Raw genomic sequence first — 17,144 nt, forward strand, 5'->3', positions numbered from 1 at the left:
CCATTTGTATTTTATTTTTAGATTTTAATCTTATGACAGTTTATCTGTATATTGTATATTGTTTTATGTTTAAGCATTTTGGGTGACGTGAACCTTGTCTATTAATTAAATAATTTATTTTTTGAATTAAAACAATCGTGCTTTACTTGTGTAGGTGGTCAGTAAGATTTCTAAAATGCTACTGAAATAAGTTTATTATGTTCTTAAAGGCTGCATTTATTTGGTAAAACATTTAGCAATAAAAAGTTAATGCCTTTACAGTATTATTGCAACATTCATATTATTACAATTTAAAAAATATTTGTTCTTATTTTATTACAAAATTGTATTTATTCCTGTGATGGCATCATCATCCTATTCAAGTTATTTCTTTTCATTTCTTATCAAATAATATATATTGTTTTCATAAATAAAAAAAATCTTACTGGCCCAAGGATGTAAGTATATATTTTCTTTTCAATATAAATATTGTATGGGACCTTCAATTTCTGAGAATGTATTAGATAAATGCAAACATTTTGTAGTAGAATTTATAATCATTTTTGTTATTTATTTATTTTTTAAACTGTTAGGGCCACTTGTTCAGTTTGGAAGAACGTGACGCTCTTTTAAGCCCAATTACATGATGTTTAACGCTTAATGTTCCTGTTTTCATGAGTGCTGAACTTCTGTCTCGTTCTCAGTGGTTGACTGGAGCTGTCGATCAGGCCTCAGAGTCCTGACGTATGAGCAACATGGCCGCCGAGACACCCGTCCGTCCAAACACGTTTATAGAGTGAGACGGGCAGTGTTACAGACTGAAGCTGAGTATTGATCACTGATCAGGTTTCTTTGTGTTCAGAACTTGTCTGCTCTGGAGAAGCTACTGACTGACCGAGCTGCTGGCCAACATCTCCCTCTCTTTCTCTCTCTCTGTCCTCTTTCCTCACCCTCCCATCATCTGTCTCTCTTTTACTCTCTAGAGAGGGGTAACCCAGATTTCAAAAATGAATTGCTGCCTATTTCTCTTCATCTACTCACTCCTTTTCCCTCTCTCTCTCTCTCTCTCTCTCTCTCTCTCTCTCTCTCTCTCTCTCTCTCTCTCTCTCTCACTTCACTTCATCCCCTCTTTCTGTTGGTAAAAACAGAATCAATCTTGGAAAGTGAAAATCGTCTCTTTTCCTCACCCCCTCTGTACTCTACTGGATAAAGGAATATACGGCCGTACACTCCTCCTTCTTCTCTCTTTCCTGGAAAGCTGCTGTATCATCCTTCCCTTCATTCTTAATTTCCTTTTTTGGGCTTTGATTCTTTTTTCAGGTGCGTTTCCTCTCCTGTAGACCTTCTGTTTGGTGAGGTTGTTTCTTTTTTTTTTCCTTTACTTTTTTATGAGCTACGGATTGATTGCATAGTATAACAAGAGTCTTGAGAAGAAGTGAGAGGAAGAGAGAGGGGAGGAAGAGGAGAAACAATACTGCCACACTTACAGGTATTTACAGGTTTTTTTTCTTTTAGTTGGTAGATGTCCTAAATTCTTAGTTTTCTTTCTTCAGCCTCCAGCTCTGTAGATCTGCTCTTTAATTAATGTGACGACCATTTGTTTGAGTTGATCCTGTGTGTCATCATTCATCTCAGCTTTTCTTGATACATTCTCTTTTATTAATGTGAGTCTGATCGATCCTAAAGCACTCCATTTTTGAGTGACTGACCTTAAACCAGCCAAAAAACAGCAGTCAGTTTATATCAGATGTCTTGCATGCCTTGTAAAGTATCATTACTTTAGTGATAATATAAAAATAACACTGGACACTGTATAATAATGTAATTATATTTAATACATATGCATTTATATAAAAACACCTATAAATATATATATGTGTGTGTATATATATATATATATATATATATATATATATATATATATATATATATATATATATATATATATATATATATATACTGAAGATATGAAATTACAGAAGCAATATAAAAATATATTATAAAATTAAAATCAAGATATTATTATGTCATATAAGAATTTGGGGAGACAATGAGCTTGCAGAAAATGTGGAAGAGTAGGTGATGGGAATCTGGTTGACATGGAGAATGTAGGGTGTGTGTGTGTGTGTGTGTGTGTGTGTGTGTTTGAAGTAGGGCAGAAGGTACACTAATCGCTATGCGTTCTGAAGTCCCAGTGGAAGTTTCTCTTAGAGTGTGTATTAACCTCTATTTCACTCTCTGTTTCTCACCCTCCCTTTCCTTCTCCTGGGAATCTCTTCCTTTCATTTCCTCAACATCACAAACTCAACTGCCTTCACATTCTATCGAATGGCTTCCTTTACGTTCCACGTAACCTCTTACTCTTGATCTGCGTTTTTACCAGGCGTTTTTCTTCTCCCTCTTTTTAAATCCTCTTCTTGATCCTTAACCCCTCGCTTGCGTAACCCGTCCATCCTTCTCCCGGTCTTCTTCTCTGTGTCTCGTTCTCTCCAGCCCAACCGGTAGCATGTCTACCCCGGTCTCTCCGTCTCCATCCCTGTCTCCCCTGGCCCTGTCCTCCCCATCTCCCTCCTCCTCCCCGCTCCCCTCTCCTCTTTCTCCTCCCCCCAGGCTGCCAGTCTTCCAAAGGAAGGGAGCTCTCAAGCACAAGAGGGTCATTGAAGTGAAGGACCACCAGTTCACCGCCCGATTCTTCAAGCAGCCTACTTTCTGCAGCCACTGCACTGACTTCATCTGGTACTTTAACTCTGCTGGCCACATTTATAACTCTTAACTCTTAAACCCATACTTCTGCCTTAACCTTTACACTGGACTGCATTTATGCATCGATTTAGTCCTAAAATCTTAATGTCCATATCACAATGATTCATAGCATAACTCACTCATGTACTTTGTAGTTTATACTGAATTGTTATAATCTGAAGCCTCTTCAAAAACGGTTAGCCATAACACTACATCATTATTTATTTATGAAAAGACTATTTTCTAAGTGATTAGCCTTTTCTTATCTTTTTTTGTACTACACTGTTTAAAAGTTTTGGGTCTGTAAGATTTGTATAGAGTTTTTTAAGCTCACCTGCACAAAATTAGGATTTTTTAAACATTTCAAATTGCTGTTGTATATATAAAAAATTGTCATAATGTAAGTGTTTTACTGTCACTTTTGACCAATTTGATTCTTAAGTGCATAATAGGGTATATAATTTATATTATATATAATATATATATATATATATATATATATATATATATATATATATATATATATATATATATATATATATATATATATATATATATATATATATATATACCCCAAACTTTTGAATGGTGGTGTATTTACAAAAATGCATTTTAACAATTGTTATCTTCCAATAAGACATATTTCCAAATAAACCATACAAACATTTAAGCCTAAATAAAACTAGATCGGGATTATACTTAAAAAATGCCATAACAATGAATATACTTAATTCAACATATTTGCCAATTTATCTGTAAATATGTATATAATTTATTAGAAAACAAGACTAAGTAAGTGGCTGACATTTACAGTGAGTAGACTTTTGATGACATACATAGAGAGGGAAGAAGAACACTGTCCCACGCACGCGTTACATGACCGTGCTTGTTCTCAGTTTTCTACATGCCTCATAAAACTCATGCCCTGAGGGACCTCTTAAATTATGCAGTCTTCTCTGTTTGAGCTGCCATTTAACCACAAGCTCCACAGAACCTGCACAGAACTGCAGCCGGCCATATGGCCCATGCATTGCCCACTTACAGACCTCATGTTCATCAGAAGATCTCAAATAGCTTCTGATAGATGCGTCTGTTCCTCATTCCATCCATTCATTGCTTAGTTGACTTTTATTGCTCTGTCTATTGGAGTATAGCATTTCCAAAGTATTGCAAAGTACATTTTTAATTGTTTTTTTTAGCTTTATACTTTTGACAACCTTAAATTACAGTACTCCTAACCTACTTTTTTTAAGGAGAAAGAATAAAATGAAATATCATTATTCTAAATACTGCCTTTTTAACTGTTTTAAAGTCATTCTGATTTACTGATTTGGTGCTCAAGAAACATCTCTTATTATTATCAATGTTAGAAACTAGTGCTGTCAAATGATTTATAGCTATTACTCGCTTTTACCAAAACAATTTGTTTACATAATATATGTATGTGCACTGTGTGCGTCCCACTTTATATTAAGTTGCCCTATATTTGTGTGCTTGCATAGTAACTAGATGTGCGTGCAGTATGTAACCGCAGTGTAAGTAAACACTGGTACATAGTATCAGCTCAATGTTATAACTACACACATGTAACAACCCACTGAATGGTATGTGTAAAGTAAAAATGTGTAACAGGACATTGGTAACAGCACTTTTTGGTAATGAAAGTACAAATGTGTAACAGGACTAACGGCACTTTTTGGTAAAGAAAGCGTTACACTAAATTAAGTAGACAATTCCTATGTATTTATGTTACACAGCAGCGGTGTTGGTGTCCAGAACCTTACACTTTATATTAAGTGGACAGCTCCTGAGGAGTTACCATGTATACAGGTATTGCATTGTTGCACCAAATTTAACTCAAGATCAAGATTCAACTCAAGATCCAACACCTCCCACTTTGCATAACCCTAAACCTACCCATCTCCACCCCCTGGGTCACCCCGTTCCAATAACTCCAATAACAAAATATAGTTATATAATTCTTGTTACATGAGTTAAAAATGAAGTGAACAAAGTGCTGTTACCAATGTCCTGTTCTGAGGGGTGTCACATGTGTGTAGTTACAGAAATATTACAGCTGTACATACTATTTGCTGTCCCAATGTGTACATACACTGTGGTTATATACAGCATACAGATGTAGTTACTATGTAAGTACGCAAGTAGTATAGACACTTAATAAACAGTAAAGTGTGACCCAAAATGTTTACTGTATGTGTTTGTGTGTGCATTTATGTATACATAACTATACACAGTACACACTCATGTAAGCAAAAAAGTATTTTTATTATGAATAATCGCAGTGAATTGTTTGACAGCACTGGTCATGATGTTTGATATATTATGGCAATCATGATACACTTCAAAGGTAGTGTAGTTTAAAAGAGCAACATTTATTTTAAATATAATTTTTTTCTATATTGTAAGTATATTTTTAATTAAGTAAGCAATAGGGTGAATTCGGGTCAATTTAGCCATTTTTTTGACATTGAGATGACTGTGACTGCGGACAAATTCACCCATACTAACCTTAGAGGAGATAAATCACTGCTGAATCCTATTAACTTGAATCCTCTTTTCCATCTCTCTGTCTCTTTGCCCTTGTCTTGTCTCAGCCCATATTTCTGAGTATATGTTGATGTTGATTGGTCTGAAGGATGCTCTTAAAGAGTCGTATGCACTGAGATGCATTTCAGAGCAGATCGTGCCTAAAGTGTTGGGTGTCATAGAATCTTATTTTAGCACTTGAGGGATTTATGCTAAGTTGTGTTTTGCATAGCAAAGATATCAGGAGCAGAGCAACCTGTTATTATGGGGAACTGAAGAGCACTTAAATTGCCCGTTGGATAAGGATTTCTTGAAATTACCTTATCTGCCATGGCCTCAACAGTCTTCTGTTTGCCCTTTGTGTTCATGCACATACACTACACCACTACTTTGTATGATCATTTTTTTGCAATTATTATTTTACAATTATGCAATTATTACACACAATATAATTAATGCCCATTCACACCAAGCACGATAACTGCCAGCAAACAATATTATCCATTCACTATAAACTCTCTATACGCATGTGCCTCTTTAAAATCTCAAGCAGGTGATTGTAGGATGGATTCTGATTGGTCGTCAATGTTTGTATCGTTCATCAGTTGGAAAAAAATAGTTTTGAAATTGATTCCAATGATACCATTTCTCTCAGCCTTTACTGTTATAGTTTTGGTCTGGACGCTGCTATTATTTAACACTGAGAATGATTTTTTAGAACTAATATCTTTATCGCTATCCTTAACGTATATTGTGCTTGGTGTGAACGGGGCTTTAGACACAGGATGTGACTTGTTGTGTGTGTTTCACAGGGGAATTGGAAAACAAGGATTCCAGTGTCAAGGTAATCATTTTGAACACATTTGACCATATCTAAATTCATTCCACAGATTCATTTATCATCAAAGTCATTTTTTCTGTTTCATTTTACCTGCTAAGTACCGTTAATTGTTATCATGCATGAAGATCCAAGGATGTAACTAAATATTTAATATTTAAATAGGGCCAAATTTAAAGTGTAGGCCTAAATTTGATCTGAATATCGGGGGAATACATGTCCCCCTCAGTGTCTGTAGATCTGAAAGTGTTTTGCTGAAGCAATTCATCTTTGACGATAGGTAAGCTGAGACAGCAATCTCTGAGCAAAGCCATTTTTTGACCCGAGTTCAAGTCACAGCTTGTGGTCCTTTCTGATCCCTTTCCCCTCACTTTCTCACTTCACTTTTTGTCCGTTCTCTGTACCGTGCTGTAGTCAAAAATGCCAAAAAAAAAAAGCTATAACTTCAAGTCAGCATGAACCATTCAAAGTGCGTGTTATTGATTTTATTGTAAACCCTTCTTCCATGTGTGTTTAATTTTTCACATTTATAATCTCCTCATTTTTGGTTAGGCTATTTTTAGTATGCATTGAATAAAGTCCCTGCACTGCATTTTTCTTCTCGATAATCCATTTCAGTACGACACAAAATGTACATCACAACTTCAAAATGACCTGTAGCAATATTTGTTTAATCCCACTATACGTTTAGTTCCCCCAATGATTTTTCAATCATGAATTATGACATTTGGGGCCAGATTTACTAACAGCGTGCACCACTGCAAACCCTGTCTACTGCAAACTACAATCAGCAAGCATTGAAACGTAAGCGATGGAAAGGTGTAGAGACAGTTATTTTTGCAGCTGACCTGATTGCATATGCATTGGTAGGAGATTCTCTTTCAGAAGCAAATTTTATGGGAGGAGAGTGTTTAAGTGAGTCGTGCAAGGTGGTTTACTAAGGTTGCAGTTTGGAAAAGTATGGAATTTGATTTGAGTAATTTCCATTTCTAAGATGTCAGTGATGCACAAAGGGAAAAGGTTATATATACTCCTACTGTATATACTCAAAAGTAGCAAAAAATATTTTTTAGCAAAAGCCAACAGTACAAAATTATCACTTTTTCTTTTGTGACAAAAATCATTAGGATATTAAGATGCTTCATGAAGACATGAAGCATTGCTAAGAACATCATTTGGACAACTTTTAAGATGATCTCAATAGTTAAATTGTTTTGCACCCTCAGATTTTGAAATAGTTGTATGTCAGACAATGGAAAGCTCATTTGTTCAGCTGTCACATGTTGCACACACCTTTATGTTTTGGTCACATTTATGTTAATCATGGTCTGAACATATAAAAAAAAAACTCCCAAATAAAGCTTGTCTTCACCCATTTTGCACCAATGTGATTATCATCAGCTATCCTTGTTTGTGACCCTATTGCCTTCCCATGCTGATTTGCCCCATTTAGTAAATCTTGCCCATAATATTTCTGATTCAATTCTTTTTAGTCTGCAGTTTTGTGGTGCACAAGCGCTGCCATGAGTTTGTTACCTTCACTTGTCCCGGAGCCATCACTGCTCCCAAAGCAGAGGTATGTATGTACTCTTAATGTATACAGTGTGTCATCTTTTTTCCGTTTAGCGTTATTATTTTTTTGTTTTTGTGTTATTTTTCTTCTCCTTTCATTATTTTGCTTGATCATCATATAACCCTTCTTTTCATGCTTGATGTTCTGCTATGATCACCGCAGTTCATCTTTTATTCTACTGTATCATCCGTACCCCATCTGTCTCTTGCCTCTTCATTTTCACATTTTTGCATGGCAAGCCATTTATTTTTTGGCTGAGTAAGCCAATATGGAAGTAGGTCTCACCGTCACACTCATCTTTTCCTTTTCTTGACGAGCCTTTTATTGCTCTCTCTTGCATTCCTTCTTTACAAGAAGAGGCTTTAAAGGAAAAAGAATATCAATTTTCTCTCTCTCTTGCTCTGTCTTATTCGTGCTACACTACGATAAAACGTGCAGGGGATGTGATATGATGGTGTTACACTGCTACTCACAGTCACGTAGTGCGGCGCGAGTGTAAGAATACTTGTGAAAGAGTAAAGCAAGGAAGAAGCTATATCGTAACACACTTCCATTCTTCCAAATCCCAGTTAGCAGCCTATGTAGGCAGCTCTTTTCATCAAAAACATCATGTGCCGCTTCCAAAGGCTGTTTCAAAAGGCAGACGACGTACATTTGATGCCTGCAAATATGCTTTCTTTTGACATCACAGCCCCGCGTTATTTGTGGGGAATGTATTGAGATAAATGTTGATTATATACCTACTGTATTTCATTCAGTACAAAAGTGATGAAAAATATTTCACTTTTTTTTTTTTTTTTTTTACCCAGTATATGTGCCTATGCTCGATAATATAATATAATATAATATACAAAAAAAAGTGCCTAATCTCGTGCTTATTTATTTATTTATTATTATATTATTTTATATATATTCAACAAATTTAACTTTTCAGTTTCTTTGTGCACACAGAGCTTATTAGCATTTACAGAGGAATCCTGTCAGTCTTGCATGGACTTATAAATAACTATAAATCATAATGTAATAATATAAGTGTTCAAAGTTCTTAATTTCCTTAAACTTTTTAATGAATTTATCTCTGGGAGCCTGTTACTGTATGCTTTGTGTTCATTTCCAGAATGAACACAAAGCATCCAGTACCAGTAAGTAAATATTACTGCAGTTTAAAAAAAAAAAATTAACACAAGAGGCAGTGAACCCCCCGACACCTTAATAAACTGTAATTTTCGCACAATTACTAGAAGAATATCATGTCATAACAATATTAAAACTAAATTTGAAAACTGATGCTTTTGAATGTTAGCGTCACACATATCCAGCTTCTTATCTATGGGTTGTCATAAATGGCAGGTTTGTTCGGTAGCTCACGGAGTACAGAGATGTACTTGAGAGGCGAAGAGCTCCGTGTAACTACAGTTCGACAAAACAGTTCAAATCTGTGTAAAAGAAAGCTGAAATGATGCATCAATAAATGTGTTTTTATATCAGTTTTGCATTTGTTAACACTATTGGGCAGATTTAGGTGGGATTCGGTGTATGGCATATTTTGAACATGAACTTTTACTATTTTTAATTATATTATATAATAATGTAATAATTATTTTTATAAAATATTATAATTTGTGTAATATCAGAGTGCCAGGATTCACATATTGAACGAGTGTTTTAGCGCCACTGAGTGGACATTTCTCTTTAAAACTTTGGCAAAACGTGCAGTAAGGTTCGCAAAAATGGTGTGGCACAAAAGTGCACAGAGGTACATATTTTTATCGTCCAGGTTGGTTTGGTGGCGCATGGCACGTAGAGCATTCCAGATCAGCCACTTGTTAAGATGCTGTGAGACAAAATACTAGTTTCTGAACAGAGCTGCGGTCTTTATTTCACTGTAAAAGACTGATCATTTTTTTATATGCAGCTAAATAAAATGGTTGCGCATGTGCGACTAGGCCGTAAGGAAGGGTAGACAATGACGTGTGTGTGTGAGAAGCAGATGAGGCAGACCGACAGAGAGGAAGAGAAGTGAAGAGGAGGATTGTCAGAGGTTGAAGAAAAGGAGCAGGCAGCATGCAGAGAGTGAGAATGAGGGGGAGAGAGAGGAACCAGGGTGGGGTGGAGAGGGTTTAGGCATTTAGGAGGATTCAGTTTTCACAGCTGAGCTGAACTCATATATTCAACCACCATTCATCCTCAAAATAGCCCTAGCTAATTGGCTCCCAGTGAAAAAGTCACTTCAAAATGAAGCCTTTCCTCTGGACCTTTAAAGAGAGAGTGTGAGAGAGAGAGAGAGAGAGAGAGAACCAGAGGGAAAGTAGAGTATCGGGGTTTGTTTGTGCATGTGTTTGCTGTGTCTGTGCATAAAGATTGTCCTATTTATAGAGCAAAGAACAGTATGAGAGGGTTTCTTATCAGACACATAATTTAAATCTCTTTTTCTTTCTCTCGTGGACGACCCGTTTCCTAGAACGGTGTACATGGCGTCCCTATGTGTTAAATATGAAATCCCATCAAAGTGCTTTTGCTGGCGGACTAAACAATTAAATAATTAAATGAGTACAATGTTTTTGTCTGTCCCTCTCTCCAGGATCTCAAGAGCAAACACAAGTTTAAAGTACATACATACTCCAGTCCAACCTTCTGCGATCACTGTGGGTCTCTGCTGTACGGCCTCATACATCAGGGCATGAAATGTGCCAGTGAGTCTATTTAGAGTGAGATCCAAATGAAGTTCATCTATTTTAGTCTGTAGACTGACATCTTGTGCACTTAGAACAATGCAGTTACAGTATATTTACCTGAATTTTACAATGCTTTTCATGACTTATTTTACAAATATAAAATAATATAATATATAATTAGGGCTAAATCTTTTGCCAGTTCAGTTTTGATGAAAAAAAACAGATTTTTTAAATATATTTATAGTATTATTTTAGTGGAAATATGAAATGCTGGCAGTACTGTATAAGAATATAATTGCATTTTATATGCAATTCAATTATATAAATTTTAGCATTTTTTCACTTTGATTAAAATTGTACAACTGAACAATAAAATAAAATAAACTGAAATTATAAAACAAAATAACAAAAGCAATATACAAAATTATATTATATTGCATTACATTATAGTTCTTTGACTATAACTAACGTAACATTAAAGTTCATTAAGGCCACATTAGCTAAACTTCTTTTGGGTAATTACTTGGTAATTAATTGACTTTCATAATCTTGCAGCTGTCCAAGGATATATAAACAAATATTTATTAATACATTTATTATAAATTTCGGTTATGTTAAATATTACTATAACAACTAATAATAGTGTAGTATAATAATAATCAGAGAATTGTCTGTGGAAGTCTTGTTTGTGCACCATATGGTATAAAACAACATTCATAGTTTAAATCGAGTTTTTATAACATTTTTAAACATATTTTAAATTTCTATTGTATCAGTTCTTAGATCTAAACTAGCCTAAGATAATCAACAAGACAATTTTATGCAATTATATGTTACTGTAGAGTAAAGCTTTTCATTCTTTTAATAGATATCTCATATTGTATATTAGATTGAATTAATTCTCTTTAACTCTGATTTAATCCATGTTATAACAACCATGTCATCTAATATAATTTGCATGACACAAAATAATAAAGCAGGAGGTGGCAGCTGACAGCGCTTGCTGTTTCAGCATGTTGTCTCGTAACAGTGGCTGTTAACACTGTTTGTATTAGATTTAAAAGGTTTACAGCGTTAGACTGCTCATTACAATTGTTGGTTTTGGACTGGAAGGAGACTATAAGTACATTATGTGTCGTTTTCCCTCACACTCGTTCTCAGTCTTTTATTTTTGCTTTATGTGTGTGTTTGTGTGCGTGTGAGAGGTTGCGACATGAACGTGCACAAGCGCTGTGAGAGCAGCGTCCCCAGCCTCTGTGGACAGGACCACACTGAGAAAAGAGGACGCATTCGTCTGACCGTGCGTGGAGACAAAGAGGACATATATGTCACAGGTGAGCATAACTGTAACTTTACAAACTGATCAGCGCTATTAAACTTTTCGGTAGTGGCCAATTCTCACTATTAACTAGTTGCATATTAGCAGGCTTATTATTAGCATGTTGGTTGTTTATTAGTAGGCATAAACAGTCATGGGAATAACAGTCTTATAAATAAACAACTTTATTAACTGCCTTATTTTTTCCAATAATGAGTAATCAAACCAATTACTGTTTTCTCATTAAAATGCCGTTACCATTACTGACAATGAAATGCGACGTTACTCTAAATTATTATGGGCTAATATAATTAGGCCTATATTTTTTTTTTATCAGTTCATCTGAATGGATGCAAAGCGCACGGTTTCAAATGCACAAAGAAAGTTACTGAGCAAGAAAGCGTTTTTTTATCATTTGGAATTGACAAGCTGTATGTAAACGAAGTTCCTCTGGAATTCTTCACCTTTTAAGAACGGCCGGTTTCTCTGGTAGCGGGCGAAACTAATGCGCAACGATAATCTCATTTACTTGCGCTCACCTTATGTCATCTCTGTTCTTATTCAGTGTCCATTTAATTCATTTATGATATTTAATATTGGGGACATGCAAGTTATTTAACATATTTTCATTTTATTTTCCATGGTAATTAGTTACTTTAATAATAATGCAACTCAGTTACTAATAAATTGCTTACTATTTGTGAGAAGTAACTATAACTAGTCACTTTTTTTAAGTAACGTGTCCAGCACTGCTTATAAAGCACATATTCTACATGACCATTTTCTACATCCCTAATCATACCCAGAACCTAAACTTAACAACTACCATAGGTTACTATGGTTTATTGAGGCAAATCCTATTTTTATTATTTTTGTGCTACTCCACATTAGATGTCTTGATATTTTTGACACTTGATATTCAATTTGTTAAATATATATATATATATATATATATATATATATATATATATATATATATATATATATATATATATATATATATATATATATTGCAATCCTCAAATTGACACAATAAACAATATAATTTAGACACTTTTCAGAGCATTATGGCAAGAATTAGTAAAAAAATAGAAAATTAATAAAATAAAACTAAATTTCTTAAATTAAATAAAAAAAAAAGTGCTGTAATTATATTTTTGACTACTTTTGTCAAATGCAACCATTCAACCCTGTTTCCCAAGATATTGTTACAAAAAACACAATAGTTTTCTTTAATATATAAAAATATAAGTTATTCATCAGCTATATAACCAGCATTATAGCTTTAAACTAGATAAACCTCAAGTATATAGTTTGTATTGAATGTATTTTATATTTCCTAATTATGTTGGGTTATATTAATAAATGTAATATACTTTATGTTTAAGACTATAAAATTACAATGTAAAAGAAATTTGATTACAACTGAATTCATTCAACAAGTTTTAGTAAAAGTAAAAAAACTAAATGGCAAAAAACACCCATTATAAAATGATTAGAAAATAAAACATCTCTGCTTGTTTTATATTCAATACATAGAAAGTGCCATGCGATGTTTATTAAGATTTCCCTATTTATACCCCAGTGAAGAATTACTCCTTTGCTCACAGAGAGAATCTGCTGTTTAAGGAAGCCCACTGGAGATGCATTATGTGCCACACGGCACAGCTCAGCTTTCCTCCAGCAGAGGGAAATGTGTGCATATAGCATCATCAGTACATGAGGAAAAAGCTAATTATACACACACACAATCTGCTGTATTACAATGCACTGTGTCATCCTAACTAAGCCTGTGGCTCTTAGATCAGCGCCACCATAGAGAGACTAATGAGTAGTGAGAAGACTACTAATGCTCTACAGAGAATGTGAGCATTTAAAATGCACCGCTGTTCTTTTAAAGGCAACCAGCAGCATGTCATTCTGACAGGTCAATTTAACAATACAGCTGAAAAGCACATTCACTGTACAAAGCAAAGCAGCGCAACCGCAGAGATATGCACTTTGTTCTATCGCATGGTATAATTCATGCGGTATTCAGCGCTTATGTGCACACATAATCAGTTCTCAAGCGAATGTATGTTTTAGTGCATGAAGCGCTTAACCTGATACCCATGGATCCTAACGGCCTGTCGGACCCTTACGTGAAGCTCAAACTCATTCCTGATCCAAAAAGCCAGAGCAAACAGAAAACCAAAACCATCCGTTCTACGCTCAACCCTATCTGGAACGAGAGCTTCACCTTGTGAGTCTCTTTTGTGTTTCTTGGCTCGTGTGTGCGTCTCATGCAAAAGTTGTTGTTGTGCTTTTCTGAGCGGATGCTAGGTTATCCCTCTCCGTCCTCCTGTCTGTGTGTAGTTCGGTGCGCGGGAGGCAGTGGGACAGGCGTCTGTCTGTAGAGGTCTGGGACTGGGATCGGACCTCGCGGAATGACTTCATGGGCGCTCTGTCGTTCGGTGTCAGCGAGATATTCAGACGTTCGGTCAGCGGCTGGTTCAAACTACTCAACCAGGATGAGGGAGAGTATTATAACATCCCCGTACCTGACCCTGACCTGCAGGTACGCTCACATGTCATCTTTATTCACCTTTATTTATATAGCGCTTTTAACAGTGCAGATTGTGTCAAAGCACACAGTATCAAATTATCACTATTATCACGACAATAATTGCTAGAAATTAAATGTCGCTATCTGCACTTTTTTTTGACTTTTTAAGGTTTATTATTTTACATTCTTGTGTGTGTGTGTCTGCTTTTTTTAAAACACAATTTTGTATAATGACATGGGTATGACAGGTATTACAATGTGAAAGTCATTTACGAGGACAGTGTTGGTGTCCCCGTCAAAAGGCTTATAAATCATACAGAATGAGTCTTTTGAAAATCTAAAAATGCTAAATGTTTTGTGTGAGGGGTAGGTTTAGGTGGTTGTCTCCGCAGCTGCGCAATATCAGCTATAGAAATACCAGTAATTTTGACCTTGTGGGGACATTTAGCTTATAAATCAAACGGAATGATCGTTTTTGAACATCAAACAGAAATCAAACATCATACAAAACAAAACCATAAACATAAAATGTCCCCATGAAAATCCCCCACGTATGTGTGTTCTGATCAGCTGTACAGCTCGTTTTTATACTTTGTAATAACGTTCTACGTGTTAATACTAATACGACTACTAAAGTTACAATCAATAATACAGCATTTTTTTATTGGGATCAATGTTATTAACTAAGATTAATTAACAACAATTAGTATATTTGTAAGTTGCTGTCAACCTCGATTAAAGAGCACTGTAAAAAATTATTAGTTTAATGAAAACTAAGTGAAAATTCACCCTATCTATTTTTCAAATGCATACTATTAATCTTTAATCGAACAATTCATCCACGCTTATGTTTCTACTTTTTCGTCTTAATGATGATAGTTCATTTAGTTTACAGGAAACAGTGGGAGAGACCTCATAATTATTAATCAGACTATCATAATTGGATCTTGTGGTGAAACGACAGACTTCTCTCTGGTGATACATGCAAGAATTTCTCAAACCTCACCTCTTTCTTACAATCGACCGCAAGCTCATGTTCAGATCTGCCCCTATTTAGTCAAAAAACCAATAGATACTGTAGATCCAAGTTTTTGATAAATGTGTATCGCTAAGAGCTACAACACAAAATTTAAAGAAAATGCTGCTTCCGTAAATGTTAATAAATTTAAATGTATTGTCTTCCTGGTAGCATTTTTTTATTACCTACCATAGTACCGCTGCAGGGAGTGTAGTCGGCAATTTTTGAATCGCCTTCCATAAGTTGTAGTGAAAACAGAAAAGTTGCTGGCTGAAATCTTCAAGTGACTGTCCATAAAGCACAATCATTGTGCCCTTGAGCAAAGCACTTTACTCCATTTTGCTCCAGGGGAGATTATCCCTGTAATAGATGTACTGTAAGTCACTTTAGATAAAAGTGTCAACATGCGATATTCAGCCAAAAGAGTGCTGTGGAAGCCTAGGGCCAACTCAAATCCACAAATAAACGCGTCCAGCAAAAATCGCATGTTCTTTTTGAAATCGCGTGGTCACAAACAGACACATCTACAAATTGTGTAAATGCCGTCTTAGTCTGACCACATTCACTGAGCGTCATAATTGTGTCACTTATATAGCGCATCCACAGGAGGGCAGTGTAGATCTTTATTGAAACAATCTCTCTCTCTCTCTCTCTCTCTCTCTCTCTCTCTCATCCCATCTTTCTCCTCAATTCTGAAGGTACCAGATGCTGCTCTCGTGCCCTCTGTCCCTCCTGCTCCTGTTACTGTGACGACGCCTGTTCCTGCTGTGACCCCTCCTGCTCTGAGCCCGACTCCCACTGCACTGCACACGGGCAAAGGCAGAGTCGGGCTGCACGATTTCAACTTCCTCATGGTTCTGGGCAAAGGGAGTTTTGGCAAGGTGCTTGAAATCACATTCATATTTTCATAGGCTTATACACATATAGCGGGATCGAAGGCTTCAATGATAAACTTGATTCAAAATCACATTTATACCTTGAAATAAGATTCATAACAGTGAAATTAACAGTATATGCTGTCACTAAGGCAACTCCTAAATTTTTTCGAGGCAACTTTTCGCTGACATTTGGACCCTGCTGTATGCGTAATAAATCATTGTATTTGTACTCCTGGTTGTCAGTGGAAAAGAAATCTTTAAAGGAAACTCTCTAGACTCAGACAGAACTCCCACGGTCCGCCCACTCTGTTCACTGACCGTCTGATGCATAGTGGACACCAAAATGGCAAGCGCAGACTGTGATCCACAAGTATGAGTCTGGCTTCTCATAACTTCTAAGCGTAAAGACACCATTTTTTATAATTAGCCTGTCAGTAAACAAATGATGTTTACGGGGTAATGAATTCATACAGTGATTGCTTTGAAGGACAAAATAATGAGTCTGGCAGTTTAGAGACATCAAATCTATGACAAATATATAGATTAGTGCCTTTTTTGAAGTTTAAACTAGATTAGTTACAGTGCAGTGCTTTGAAGGGAATTTATTCATCATCAAGTCACGTATGTGCTTTGAATATTGTGCACTTATTAGTTTGTCTTAATTTAGTTGATACAACACCGGCCCAGGCTGTTGTTTTACTGTCAAGACAGAACAACACCTACAAACTTCTGGACACAGCAACAATAATAGCTGGTGAAGTTGACAAGCTCCTGTGTCAGGGATAGTTGAATGTTGGAGACCAAAGTATTATGGTTATTACCATTGACTGGAATGACATGAGGTTGAGGAGATGATTCAATTTTTGTTAATATTTTTTATGAGTTATCCTATTAAGACATACCCACAACTGTTTTAACGGGTACAAAGGCAATCTGTGGCAGTCATAACTTATGAAGCAAAATAACACAAAACACACTACTTTGCTGAAAAAAAAGGATAGAACCATCACAAGAAATTCTAATGGTTTTCA

The 17,144-nt window shown here is 35.6% G+C and overlaps 1 protein-coding gene across 7 annotated transcripts in view; it reads left to right on the forward strand.

Moving 5' to 3' along the window:
• Positions 1-17,144, forward strand: part of LOC122360375 (protein kinase C alpha type-like) — a 104,976-nt gene that overhangs the window by 76,770 nt on the left and 11,062 nt on the right. For 2 of the 7 annotated variants that reach the window (XM_043260920.1, XM_043260925.1), the window contains exons 2-10: positions 684-1,468; positions 2,363-2,715; positions 6,081-6,112; positions 7,600-7,682; positions 10,261-10,372; positions 11,560-11,688; positions 13,758-13,914; positions 14,028-14,229; positions 15,934-16,116. In XM_043260920.1, the coding sequence (XP_043116855.1) occupies positions 2,486-2,715; positions 6,081-6,112; positions 7,600-7,682; positions 10,261-10,372; positions 11,560-11,688; positions 13,758-13,914; positions 14,028-14,229; positions 15,934-16,116 (1,128 nt within the window). In that variant the 5' untranslated portion in view covers positions 684-1,468; positions 2,363-2,485. Of the gene's footprint in view, positions 1-467; positions 1,469-2,362; positions 2,716-6,080; positions 6,113-7,599; positions 7,683-10,260; positions 10,373-11,559; positions 11,689-13,757; positions 13,915-14,027; positions 14,230-15,933; positions 16,117-17,144 lie in introns of those variants that run through there. The other 5 variants (XM_043260922.1, XM_043260923.1, XM_043260924.1 and 2 more) reach the window with 5 other exon arrangements.

This window comes from Puntigrus tetrazona, chromosome 16, assembly GCF_018831695.1.
Source record: "Puntigrus tetrazona isolate hp1 chromosome 16, ASM1883169v1, whole genome shotgun sequence".
In the NCBI taxonomy this organism is placed as follows: Eukaryota; Metazoa; Chordata; class Actinopteri; order Cypriniformes; family Cyprinidae; genus Puntigrus; species Puntigrus tetrazona.